Raw genomic sequence first — 13861 nt, 5'->3', positions numbered from 1 at the left:
TCACCAGATTCTCAAAGGGGTCCATGATTCAATAAAGGTTAAGAACCACTGGTTTAGACTTTAGAGTTTCTATTTGTTAGCTGCCTTGTGTTATTTTACATTAGTACAGCCACGAATCTTGGAAATTTCTATGCAGTAGATTGTTGATTTAGTGAAGTTCCAGATGAACGTTTTAGCTGTCTGGATTTTTTTTCCTCGTTTACAAGCATGGCATCTTAATTGGGCATTATATTTAAACAAATTCATTTGGTATATGAAGGTATAGATGAACGTTTAACTGTCTTTTTTTTTTTTTTTCTTTTTCCCTTGCGTACAGCCATAGCATCTTAATTGGGAACTGTAGGCTAAATTCTTTTGATAAGGGTAGGCTACAGTTTACTTGTGCTGGAGTAGTGGTTTTGATTTTTTTTTTCTTTTTTTTTGGGGGGAGTGGCGGATGTGCTTTATTAGTAAAACACGAAAATCTGTTTTATGATGCTTATAAACGTCATTGGAAGGTGTGTGTGTGTGTGTGTGTGTGTGTGTGTGTGTGTGTGTGTGTGTGTGTGGGCTGCACATGCTGTACCTTCCGTCATAGGTCAGGTATTTTTCCAGTTCAGCTTTTCTCATTGGCTTCTTTTAATCTCTCTTCGCCACACTTTTTTACCAAGTAAACTCAACACTGCTCTTCGAATGCTTTTGAGGAATTGTATCGGATGAGATTGGAGAATTTAAAAAAATGCAGCATCAAAATTACGTATAACTGCCAGAGATGTAGATGGTCGTTAGTTATTAGGCCATATATTAATGTGATAATAGTAATGGAACACAGTCGTATAGATCTTTAGAGGGACGGTGATTTATCCTGCTGTGGCACCTGGTAGGCTACAAGGCGCCGCCGGTAAACTACGATATGAGCAATGCTAGCTCAAGATGTACTGTATAGGCTACGTAACTTGTATCGCCTGATAGTATTTCATCACAGCATTTATTTATACCACTCTTGCTACGTCCACACACCACCACGCTGGTCGCATAGTGCCAGACTGAAGGTGGCTCAAAGCTTCACGTATTTTCCAAACTTTTACGTACCGGTAACCCCAGCCTATCGATTACTTACCGGTAATTACACTGTAACACATTTCATCTTCACCCTAACCTACGCACCTCTTACTCTGCGTTTTGTGTTGTGCATTGTGAGGTGTACAGAAAGGCAGGTAGAGTGCCAGATAGTGACCGCTTAAACCTCATTACACCTCTCCTGCCATACCCAGTCCTACTCTTGCATTAACCCCACTCCTGCCATACCCTTTCCTACTCATGCATTAACCCATTTCTGCCTTACCTTAGCCTACTCTTGCTTTAACCCACTCCTGCCTTACCCTAGCCTACTCTTGCTTTAACCCATTCCTGCCTTACCCAAGCCTATTCCTGCCTCACCTTAACCTACTCCTGCCTTAGCCTAACCTGCGCCTGCCTTACCCTAACCTATTCCTGTTTTAATCTCGCATACTTGTGTCTTACCTACTCCTGCTTTACCTTACCTACTCCTCCCATACCCTAGCCTACTCCTGCCTTACCCTAGCCAGTTTCTGCTTAACCTTAACATTTCCTGCCTTATCCTAGTTTATTTCTTACCCTAGCCAACTCCTTCCTACCTTAGCCTATAACTACTTCACCCAAACCTACTCCTGCCGTATTACCCTGCGGCTCACTATCCTTTCCATAACACTACATGAGGAGCCTCATATTCTAGCATAAATCTATTGCTACATCTCAGATTTCAAGAAGGAAATTTGATAACTTGACGTCGATAAAGTGAGCATGGGATACTTAACCATACAGTAAGTTAACTCAGCCTACTCTAGCATTCTTTAACCACACAATAACCTCTCCTGCCAAAAGCATAGTGTCTTCGTGCTTCACCTTGTGTGGTTTGTTGTGAGGCAGTGCGTGAGGGGCAATGTGAAGTGCTCTTAACCAGACAATAAAATAATCAGACCTGACTCAGGCTTCTCTAATCACACAATAGCCTCCCCTGCCTAACTCCGGTGTATCCGTGCCTTACCTTGCGTGCTGTATTATAGTGAGGCAGTGAGTGAGGGATGCAGGTTGGCAGCTAGAGTGCCAGAAGGTAACTGCCTCGCTGTCTCAACCCGCCGACAGTGCCAAGCTTGCCCACACCACCAGCACGAAGTATTTTGGACACAGTGCTCAGTAATAACTCTCCTTATATTTCTTAATAATGTACCAACCTTTAAATGCGATGCAAAGACGTCTTATGTATGAATGTATGCAGCTATGTTTTTTTTTTTTTTCTGTCGCCATGCAGTTTGTCTTTATTCATGGAAAAAATAGAGAAAACCTATTGTAGCAAGTCTGCTTACTTTATTTATTTATATATATATATATATTTTTTAGTAGCCTCGCATCATACTGTAATGTTAATCTGTTGGTACGACTCTGCATATCAAGTAGGGATGACAGTTTTAGGCCAAATTAAAATGGAATTAGTTTACCACGTTGTACTCTTATTGTGAAGAACTCCCCTCCCCTCTTTTTTTTTTTTTTTTTTTTTTTTTTTAACAAGCTTGGAAGCATTATCCATTACCGTGCCTGCTATAGTGCCAGGACGTCTGTTTTCTTGCTACCACGGATTTTTTTTTTTTTTTTTTAACTTAGAAGAAATCCTTCGTCGTTAAAGAGTTTAGAAAAAACTATTAGTTCCTTGGATACGATGTTCTCTCTCTCTCTCTCTCTCTCTCTCTCTCTCTCTCTCTCTCTCTCTCTCTCTCTCTCTTTCTGAAATAATACAGTACTTCAGAATGCAAAACAAATTTACTGAAATGTTAAAACCATCTAAAAATCAACTAAAACGGAATAGTGTCACTTTAATACACCTGTGAATAGCGCTCCACTAGAAACTCACCAGGTAGTATAATGTGTTGTGGGGACAGTTTGGTGTGCTGGTGTGGGCACGGGTGTAGCAGTGAGAGTAGCAAATGAATAAAGGATGCAGGGTATACACTGAGGAACGCCTAGAGAACAGCCGCGCAGCTCATAAGAAATCGTCTGCATGGTGGAGTAGGAATGGAGGGTTTTATGTGAACCGCCTTGCAAATAAATGTAAGATCTTGTATTGTATGCTAAGGTGCATTTTAATGAACTTTCGGGGCAGTACCGGTAATATATCTTTTAAATCCGGCAGCGGGCCACTCGCTCTGTTACACTGTAGCCAAGTTACAAGATTCCAGATTACAGTAAAATGTGATTATTATTTTTTTTTTTATTGTGACATTGTTCAGAACGCTGCCGGTCTGTCTGCTATATATATATATTTTTTTCCAACTTGACCCATATTTTCGTCCATTTGCATCTTATTTCACGTAGCTCGTGGCAGAAACAGTGATACGGCTGTACACCCTCTTCATCGTACCTCTTTGTGACTGGCATTATATTCTAGTTTAATGTACTGATACAACTCAGCACTGAAGAGGGGTAGGCCTAGATGTCAATTTTAGGTTGTTAGACTAAAAAGGGGTATATTACCTATGTGTATTTTTAACAGCAACTCTCGTACCGTAACACTGTAGCCTATTCATAAAAATTTCAGGATACCATTTAAAGCTAATTTGTAACTTTAAAAGGCTATCTCGAGTTGATCGTACGCCCGGCGGAGGGATTGTCACGCTGCCTTGGACCACTGTGTATATTTTTAGCAGCAACTCTCGTACCGTAACACTCATAAGAGTTTCAGGCTACAGTATAAAGCTAATTTGTAGCTTTTAAAGGTTAACATGATATTTGAACTGTTCGTAAGTCCGGCACAGGGATCACTGCACTGCCCCGGACCGCCTACTGAGCGTAATATTAAGCAGCCGCTTGTGCGAAAATAGAAAAAGGTCACCGGATTGAAAGGGATAGAATCAATCAGTCCATCTGTCTGTTTCCATCTATCGGTGTATCTATCCATAGACGCCTTAATTTCGTAAGGGATGTCCACAAACGAACCGCCTCCATATCACCTTGTCCACCGCCATCAGGCTGCCCTTTCTCCAACTCACATGCCTCATACCTCTCCATCCCATCCCCCCATCTTATACAGTATGCGGTTTCTCCTTCCTCTTTCCCCTCATCCTCACTCACGTTCACTTTCCTCTTCAGTCCCTCATTCTCTTCTCCATATGGCCAGGTCATCTTAGTATTTACAGGAAAATTAAACAAAATACCAAATCTCACACTGTGGTATTAAAATGTCTAAATGATCACAGAAGTTCAGTTAAATATCATTAACTACATAGCATAAAATTATTCACATAAGGGCTCTGGTTAAATCTCTCTCTCTCTCTCACAGCAGCTTTTTCACTAAACCTTATCAAAAGCCTATATTGAAAAAGAGCAACGAGTCTTTTTTTTTTTTTTTCCACCGTAGAACTCGTTATCCCTAGACACTTCCTGGGCATTTATTTGGAATGGTTTGTTTTCATCTGACGGAACTGGCCCACTCACGCCTTAATACTGGATATTTATCTATAATAGTCTTCGTGGTTGAGGGTTGGGAAGCTTACTATAATGTGGTGAGGGTTAAGAAGCTTACTATGATTTTGGAAGCTTACTATAATGTTTTCATATGACGGAACTCGGTCACTCACAGATTTTCCTTTCCATGATCTGTCAGTGTTAATAGTTGTGAGTAAGGAGAGGAATGTCAAGCTCCTGAATTCAGAGTGGAAGGGAAGTATTGTACACCGTACGTATAGATAACTGTACCCCTCTGTTATACACATTCATTCATGTTAGACAAATGCATGCATAATATACAAGTGTTTATCTGTAACAAACTTTTTTGTTATACAAATTCATACATGTAACAAATTACTGAAACCATTCATTAGTTATATCAATTAATTCATAATTAATAGCTTCATGTTTGCGTATAACTTAACCCATTTATCGGTATTCATGCATCCATTTATCAGTTATATGAACTGATTCATAGTTCATGCGCGTTTATCTGAACCAATTCATCAGTTATATAAATTAATAAAATATACGTGTGTTTACCAAGCCCATTAGTTATATAAATTCATTCATAAAATGTTTATAACTAACAATAATCGGTTATGTATATCATTCACAGTTAAGTTAATCCATTTCAGTTATATAAGTTCATTCATGAAATGTGTATAACAACTCTTATCAGTTATATAGGGTGTCCCAGAATTTTAGGTACGGGTATTAACCAAGTAATTTTTTGTGGGGGAAATTATATATATAATAATATATATATCCAGACGCCTTAGCCTAATCCTGCAAGGAGTGGCCACAGACCAATCGCATCTGTGGTCCTGTCCCCTGCCATTTCGCTGCCTGTCTCCCAACTTCCCCCTCCTCCCTCTTATCACACTGGGTCCAGTTCCCAGCCGTTATGGAGCGACACTTACTGATGAGGGCATTATGAGAGGAGCCATTTTCACTCATCAATAAACTCTGTAACGTTTGAGACTTAAATCCACATACCATGTGGCTAAAGCATTTATTTTTCAAAATTTGCCCAAACTCCCTAGTTTCTCATACATTTTCTGGGACATCCTGTATAAGAAAACATATATATCAATTTTATGAGTTCATGGTTCATATACGGCATCTTATTCACGGAATAAGAAGTGTATGTATCTGTGGATGTATGTATGGCACGGTTAATGTGTGTTTATGTACAGTATATGTTTGTATCAGTGTACCCTAAATTAGTGTATATGGTATATGTATGCATAGGTAGGCCTATTGTGTGTGTGTGTGTGTGTGTGTGTGTGTGTGTGTGTGTGTGTGTGTGTGTGTGTGTGTGTGTAACGTACAAGAATCCAACAGATCACAAGAAAATTTCTCAAGGATTAAAAAAAAAAAAAACAATTACTTAAGACATTAAACAAAACTAAGCATCATAACTATAACTCCTTCAAACTTCCGAAAGAAGAAATACACAGTCTTACAAGAGAAATATTCCATACCGCTACGGAGACAGTAGTATCCCAGGGCCGTCGACTTGCAGAGTGCTCACGGGATCCCCCCTGGCTTTGTAGCTGATTAAAATCGACTATAACAAAAAAAAAAAAAATGTATATATATTCTTACCAGTCTGGACTCAGCTGGATGCGACTTAATCGACCATAATAAACTACCGGTATTCTCCTAAATTACAACCAATTATATCTACTAATTTAGGCTCAGCTGAGTGTGACTTAACTATGACAACAACAAACTATTCCTACCAAATTGAACTCCACCGGATGTGGCATATGTGTCCTACCTTTTCCTGTGTGTGTGTGTGTGTAATTGTCCTTGCTGTTCGGTGTATATATGCTGTTGTGTTTGTTCTTGCCAGTGTTTGGGTCATTGTACCAGAACGTTTGGTGTATTAGTGTCGTTTGTTGGAGTTAGTTCTTGTTAGTGTTAAGGTAATTAGTTCTGTCATCATGAACCCGACAAGGTCTATGAACCGTTTGTAGCTGCCAGTTTATAAGATTATTTAGTCATCTTACACAAATATCACAATCTCTACCCTAATAATAAAGTATCGTTCAGTCTTACCCTACACATTCATCACAGTTTTAAAAATAGTTTTGAGCCAGCACTCGCCTTTCCAAGACTTGCCATCGTCGTATAGGTTATTACAAACATCATTACTTTTTAAACAGTTTTGAAGCCATAGGATGGTCCACATACTGTACAGGGTGAACCGTGAAAGCGCTCCACACAAAACACGTGCCTGTCTTGCGCGTTGCGGGGACGGTGTAGTTAGCTTGTGTGGGCGTGGTCGTGGCATTTGGAGCAGAAAATTAATAAATGATGCAGGGCTGATTCTGCTAACACAGCTGTCCCCGCAGCACACGATAATATTGCCGTGCTGAGTGGAGGCGAAGCGTTGTATATGGACCACCCTGTTTTACGCATCCCCTCCTCTATTGAGGGGACGGTTCGGTCAGTGTTACCTGTGACTACCCTGCATTATTTTCTTCTTCCCATGACCATTAGTGTCTGGTTCTTACAGTCACTGGTTGCATGGCTGATTATATAGCCTAGTTGGCTTGTTTTCGCCTGAGAGAACTGGGCCACTTCAACTCGAATGCGAAGTCGTGGTTGCATGGAATTCGATTATCTTTAGATATCAGGTTGCAATGAGTCTCCTTGGTTACTAGTCCGGTCAACCCTCCAATCTGATAACACAGCCATCAACAGGACTGAAAGTGGGTGTGTAGTTACTGTATTCTTAGCCAGATGAAAACAAACAGACTGTACTATTGATGCAGGCAGAATGTCTCCGTTTCACACCAGCAACACAGGTTGGGGAGGTGCAGTTTATGGACCACCCTTTAGCTGTGGTAGTTTAAAGTATAGTTGTTAGTAGTTCTAGGAACTGATAAAAAGAGGGAGAAATTGGAATGTCTTTTGAGGCAGTTTTCCCTCGACTTGACTTCATTCCTCCCCGTTTTCTGTCATACCCCACGTCAGCAATGTTCGTATAAAAATAAACACTATAGCGCTTTCATTTTAACTTCGCCCATCTCTTCGTCCATTAGCCGCGTATTTCACATAGTTCAACTGCAGAAAATTATAATGTTGCGTCCCTATTACCTTATAGCTCATCTTCGTAACAATACTCATTTTTTTTTTTTTTTTTTTTTTTTTTTTTCTTATCGAGGCGATGATGCTCTTGACAGATTGGTGATGACTGGCTGAATGCAGCATGTCCGAATAACATCGCTGTATTTCAAATAATTACCGGTGATGTGAACTGAAACCCAAATACAACAATGTTATTCGGACATGTTGCATTCAGCTAATCATCACCAATCTGTCAAGTGCATCTTCGGCTCGATTAAAAAAAAAAAAAAAAAAAAAAAGTATAGTACCATGTTCTATAATTAACCTCATACTGTTCAGATGGAAAAATGGCAGTTTTGCATCCTTTCCATTACACTTCTTCATGACTAGCACTATATTCTAGTGTTAATCTCCAGAAACAGTTCACATGGAGAGATGGCAATTTTTGGCCTGGCTATAGCAAACACAGTACAGGTAATTTACCCAAGGGATGCTGATCACTTTTACTAGCACCATATTCCTGGGTTGATCTCGTAACAGATACAGTAAAGATGGAGGTATGGCAGTTTTAGGCCAGGCTAAAGTTAAGAATGTACAGGCAAGCTTGTAAATATTCTAAACTAAAAAATAATAACTCGCTACACATGGTTGTTATCTCAGACATCCAGGAGCACGGGGATGGTCATGTCCAAGTACCGTAGCTACTCCTCCTGGCTCTTCCTTGTACTGAACGGTAAATAAAGAATAATAAAAAAGTAACTATTCAGTGGCGTTTTATCAGACATCGAGTAGCACGGGGATGGTCATGTTCAAGTACTCCTCCTCACTCTCAAATAAACGTAGATTGAGTCTCTGCATGGGCTCGGTGCACGCAGTTTGAATTTCGCGAACGGTCTCGTAGTCCAGCGCCCCCCGCCAGGCGAAGATGGTGGCCTTTGAGTCCCTGTAGGTGCCGTACACATCCTTGTTCTTCTTGGATCTGTGGCTGGACTTGGTGTGCTCCTTGACGAAGTGCGTGACGTGCTTGTTGAAAGACAGCTGAAGGAAATTGTAGATCTCCCGCGCTGCCTCCTCCGGGTTAAGACCTAGATCCTCGTACCGCACCATCAGATACCTAGGGAAGGGACATTCGTTATTTCACCTGAAGGACTTTATAGGTCTCCTGCTGTGCCTCCTGTGGGTTGAGACCAATATCTTCGTATCGCACCAGCCATGGGCAAAAGTTCGGACATTTTTCTGCCAGCTGTCATGGTGAAAGGTGTTTCACGAACAAGCAATATAAAGCACAATAAAAGGGTATGAGAAAGAAGGATACCCTCTTTTATATGCACAGGTGCAGTTATATGGAAAGAAAATGCTCGCTACAATCTGTCAGCAAATTTTTGCCCATGGCTGTACCTGTGGACAGGAACATAGAGGGTGAAGATAAATTTGGTGTTTAATATAATTGTTTATATTGTGTAAGGTACAAACACGGACATACATTTCCATAAATATCATTACAATAATTAGAGATGGTGAGCGGTAACAGACCCATTGATGTGATATTAGGAGCCCAACAAACTTCAGAATATTGTTTAAGAGTTTCATAACTGAATAAAAGTGGAGCTATATGCTTGTCTGCAATTGTACCCCCTCGTTTTAAAGCATTAGTCTTAGTACCACACCTGCCGAATTTGCCTGCCAGAAGATACCACCACAAATTTTACACTGATGGTCATTAATTTTGTGACGAGAACAGTACAAATTTTAGCTTGCAGTTCATTAATTGTGTGAGGAATGGTTTTCTTGAGTTGGGGAGCATAGTTTGGCATTAATCTCTGCCCTCCAAGAAGATAAAGAAGTGAACCAATTAGTATATAAGGAATAATCTGGGCAATGGGTTTTAATTTATAAAAAATGGCAAACACATTAAATCATGTAATGTCAGCAACGTTAAACTTACTGGTACTCGTAACTATTTCTCGGCCTTTTAGCAGATATGATGGTAAAGAGGGGAACACACACACACACACACACACACACACACACACACATATACATACATAGTTGTTACCTGTTAGGGAAGTTTTCTTTGACCCAGTCAGAGAGTGTGAGGTCAGTGAGGAGGTTCTGACATACGGTGGCTGGGTTTCGACAGACGTCGGAGTGGCACCAGGCCAGCTTGAGGCGCGAATGTAGGCAGCCACGCGGGTCCCTGATGAGGTGCAGCACACGCAGGTCCAGCTCGGAGTCCTGTAGCAGCGGCACCACGGGGGACAGCCCCATCCGTACCGTCTTGGCAACCTTCACCGGCATTAGTTGACACGCTCGGCTCAGAAACTCCTTATCGAAGCACAGGGCCTTGTTTTTGGTGCAGATGTTCCACACCCGCGTGTTGTGGCTCAGCAGGAAGGTGCTGTTGCGGGCGTAGGTCAGGTAGTCCTCCAAACCCTTATAGTCGCAGCTCAGGAGTTTGTGTAGCACCTGCTGGGCCGTCTCCGTCAGCGGCCCCTCCTCTAAGTGGTGGTTCTTGAGAATGAAGTGAAGCGGCTCGAAGCTGTACAGATATTATACATGTTTTACTCCAACTTGGCCCAGATTTTCCTTCATTTTTACCTTATGTTGCTCATTGGCCCCAAAAAAAAAAAAAATACTGTAATTCTACATCCCTCTCATCGCACTTCTTCATGACTATCATATTCTAGTGCTAACCTGTTAAAATTCAGCAAATGAAGATGGAGAGCTGGCAATTTTAGGCCACGCTAGGGCGAAAAGGGCGTAGTCTGATTAAGTAAGGATTAGTTTTATGAAAACTGGAAACTGGGACTAGGAAAAATCGTAAAAATCGATATTAAGACATTTAAACATACCTCTCCCCTTGTATGCTTAAACTTGGAAAAAAAAAAATCAGAAAGCGACCCAGAGTGAAGAACGTTAGAAAACAGTGAAAGGTTATATCAGTATGTTTTTATAGATTGTTTAAGGCCAGGCTTTCTGTTAAATGAACCAAAACGATAACTAGCTTACTATAGTTCTTTCATATTATCTTGGCTCTTGTAGATCATGTTCTCGTCGTTCTGCAGCTTATTTCATGTAGCTCAGTGGCAGAATAATGCTGCGGTCCTATATCGTTTTCATTGCACTTCGTGACTAGCATCATATTCTTGTTACAACTAAGCACTGAAGATGGAGAGAATTTTTAGGCCAGGTTTAAATGAAAAAGAGTACAGGGCATCATATTCTAGAGTTAACACCTTGTTATAGCTGGACTGTGAAGATTGAGATCTACACTTAGGCACGGTTAACCTACTACATCCAAGGATGTCTTTCATTTTATAACTGTCCTCGTCTGACGATTGTATCAAGTTCAGTGCAAACTTTCTGAAGTGAAGGTATTATTTTATTATTATTATTGTTGAATTTTACGTCATGTCCCCTTTTTTCGGTGAGGGCTAAGGCGTTGCCCGTGGATAAAGGACTTTGGTTTTGCAGCGTGTAGCGCGTCATGACCGGAAGCCCTTCCTGATGTCTACCAATGACCCTTCGGTGGACTCGAACCTCCGACCCTTCGGTCAGAGCGCTCTGACCCACTGAGCCACGGTTGCAAGAACCAGCTAGGTGACAGGAGAGCGCTACCTCTCCCGGCAAGGCAGCTTACCCGGGCGCGGCGCGAACTCGACTCCGGTCTCGAGTCAGGTGCACTACCACTGAGCCTTTCTTAAGTTGAAAAAAAAAAAAAGTGAAAGCAGCAAATAAATGAACGAATTAATGAATAAATATTAAACGTCACCCCGATTCAGGGTAAGTATACCTGTAGTAGGTGCCGGGGTAGGCTTTAAGCAGGTCGCCCAGGTAGGTGGAGCCACTGCGCCAGGTGGACAAGATCAACACCTTCCGTCCCTGGCCCTCCGGCACCACCTGCCCCGGCGTGAAGGCCATGTCCTGCTCTATGCCAGCGAATTCGTGTTGCACAGTACGCTGCACCATTTCCAGCATTTGCTTCCGCAGCCCCTCGTACGACACGCGCCCCGTTCGCCACACTGGGAACCCGCCAGCCTGCCCTCCACTAACCACCGCATGCTGGCCCTTGTGACGACCACGGTACTTAGGGTCGTGCAATCGATGGCGTACGAAGTCCTTGTGTTGCTGCTCAAGTTCCCGCAGCCACTGGGCGTGTGGACTCATATGCCCACCAGTCTCAGGGACTTCAACCTCAATTTCCGATCCACCTCGAGGCTTCGTCTTGGAGGTTTTCGGAGCGGTACCCACTCCGCCGACCTCTGGAACCTCTGCCTCAAGCTGTGACCCACCTGCAGGCTTTGTCTTTGAGCTTTTTGATCCACCATCCACCCCACTCACTTCCGGAATCTCAACCTCAAGTTCCGACCCACCTTGCGGATTCGTCTTTGCGTCTTTCTGTGGCTCTTGTACGACTCGCTCCACTTGCGGTTGTTTGGACTGTGTCTTGCGTTGTACAGGCTGATGCGTTTGCTGATTGGAAAGTTGCAGCTGCTTTTGCTGTTGTTGTGGTGGTTGTTGAATCTGCTGCTGTTGGGTTTGTTGTTGAAGCTGTTGTGTTTGTAGTGGTGTTTGTACTTGTGGCTGTTGTTGTTCCTGTGTTTGTTGGTGTTGTTGATCAGCATTGTTTGTGTCCCCAGGCTGGTTCTCTGTCTCATCTAGTAGGAGTACACCCTGTTTAGCCAACTCCTGCTTCTGCTTCTCCGTCAGGTGAATCCCGCTGGGGCCTGGGGGTATGGAGCGGGGCGTGGGGGCAAGGTTATGGGGGTCGAGGGGCGCAGATTCGAATCCCGTTGCTCCGATGCTGTTGTCATTGGCAATCCGGCGGCGTAGGAAGCCGATTTCCCCAGCAACTGAAAGTTTAAAAATCTATTAGCGTTGTCGGGGGGGGGGGGCATAAGATGCTGTTGAGATGGAAATTATTATGAGAAACTTGTTAGCCGTGGGTAAGTTATCGTTGAGAGAGAGAGAGAGAGAGAGAGAACACTGTAGGTCACAGAATGCCAAATATTTGAGAAAATAGTCACTGCAGGGAACTACCATCACAGAAACCTGATATTGCCAAGGCAAAGGCGAGTTTTCACTTTTTTATGGTGAAAATATTGGAATATCAATTATTCCTTGTTGATGAGAATGTGCTAGAAAGTGTTAAAAGTACCCTGAGATGGTTTAGCCATGTGGAGAACACAGGATGAATGATTGGTGGGAAGTGTGTAAGTGAGAGAGTGGAGGGGGAGAGGGAGGGACCAAGGACGAGATGGAGGGATGGAGTTTGGGGGTATGTGAATCACTGGCTGAGTTGGAAAGAAGGCAGCCTGATGGCAGAGGACAGTGTAACATGGAGGCGACTTGTTCGTGGACACTCCGGAATCAAAGCTTTTGGCTATGGATACACTGAGTGTGTGTAGGGGAGAAAGAGGGGAGCTTGTGGGATACGTTACAGCTGTTAAATGATGCACTTGCGACGCTGAGAATTTTTCAGCCTTTAGTCTTCATATATATATATATATATATATATATATATATATATATATATATATATATATATATATTACACCTTAACATTCTCCTGTGTTATTTATTTTGTCGTATTGTCGACATACTTTGCTCCAGTTGTATGGAAGAGTACGGGTACGAGTATACTGAGACGTTATGTGCAGGATAAATAGCAAAGGGAGAGGAATTACGATATCTTCAGGTGCACTTAGTTATAGAGAATATGATAAGTACTGATACGTTATGTGAAAGATAAATCGCTAAGGAGGAGGTGTTAGGAAATCTTGAGCGTTACCTGGTGGTGGAGTGTGAGAGTGGAGAGGGCTGGTGGAGTAGACGAGGAGGAGGAGGAAGGCTGTGAGGGAGAGGGAGGCCAGGACCCAGTGCTTCCTCCTTACCCCAATCACCATTATGCCTGTGGGAGAAAAGGGAATACTCTGAACAGGGTGTAGATGATTGGTTTTCATTTGACGGAACTGGCTTAGCCTACTCGCACGACTTGAATACTCAATCATGGCTGGATGGAATTCAGTCTTAGTTATAGGCAGAAATGAGCCCCCTTGGTTACTAGTCAAATCCAGTCTGACCATGGCACGACATTCAGTCAAGTTGAAGAGAGAGAGAGAGAGTTAATTTTAACCCCTTTCCTTCTTGCTATCTCCAGACGATTTTATTCAGCATACGAGAGACCTTCCTCTCTAACTAGAGGGGTTAGATACAGCCTACACCAACATCTTCACTACTGTACGGTTTTCCCAAGCTAATGACAGTTATCTTGAGTCAT

At 42.4% G+C, this 13861-nt stretch overlaps 1 protein-coding gene across 1 annotated transcript; it reads right to left on the bottom strand.

Moving 5' to 3' along the window:
* Positions 1–8300: 8300 nt before the first annotated feature.
* Positions 8301–13487, bottom strand: LOC145398787 (uncharacterized). Its single transcript, XM_080271596.1, has 4 exons — positions 13373–13487; positions 11375–12434; positions 9638–10120; positions 8301–8695 (listed from the first exon to the last, which is right to left on the bottom strand). Exons 1-4 carry the CDS (start codon positions 13485–13487, stop codon positions 8359–8361), a joined length of 1995 nt encoding a protein of 664 aa, XP_080127722.1. The 3' UTR covers positions 8301–8358.
* Positions 13488–13861: the final 374 nt, after the last annotated feature.

Source organism: Coenobita brevimanus, chromosome 46 (assembly GCF_032717465.1).
Source record: "Coenobita brevimanus isolate Jiangsu-jjx chromosome 46, ASM3271746v2, whole genome shotgun sequence".
Classification (NCBI taxonomy): Eukaryota; Metazoa; Arthropoda; class Malacostraca; order Decapoda; family Coenobitidae; genus Coenobita; species Coenobita brevimanus.
Note: the sequence above shows the minus strand (reverse complement) of the source record. Positions and strands in the feature narration are given on the sequence as shown.

What these genes read in the sequence shown, in the direction of transcription:
- LOC145398787 (XM_080271596.1), bottom strand. Translation starts at nt 13,487, where the DNA reads ATGGTGATTGGGGTAAGGAGGAAGCACTGGGTCCTGGCCTCCCTCTCC. An exon ending in CTCTCACACTCCACCACCAG is followed by an intron (nt 12,435 to 13,372) that starts GTAACGCTCAAG and finishes TTAAACTTTCAG; the next exon opens with TTGCTGGGGAAATCGGCTTC. An exon ending in TACCCCGGCACCTACTACAG is followed by an intron (nt 10,121 to 11,374) that starts GTATACTTACCC and finishes ATATCTGTACAG; the next exon opens with CTTCGAGCCGCTTCACTTCA.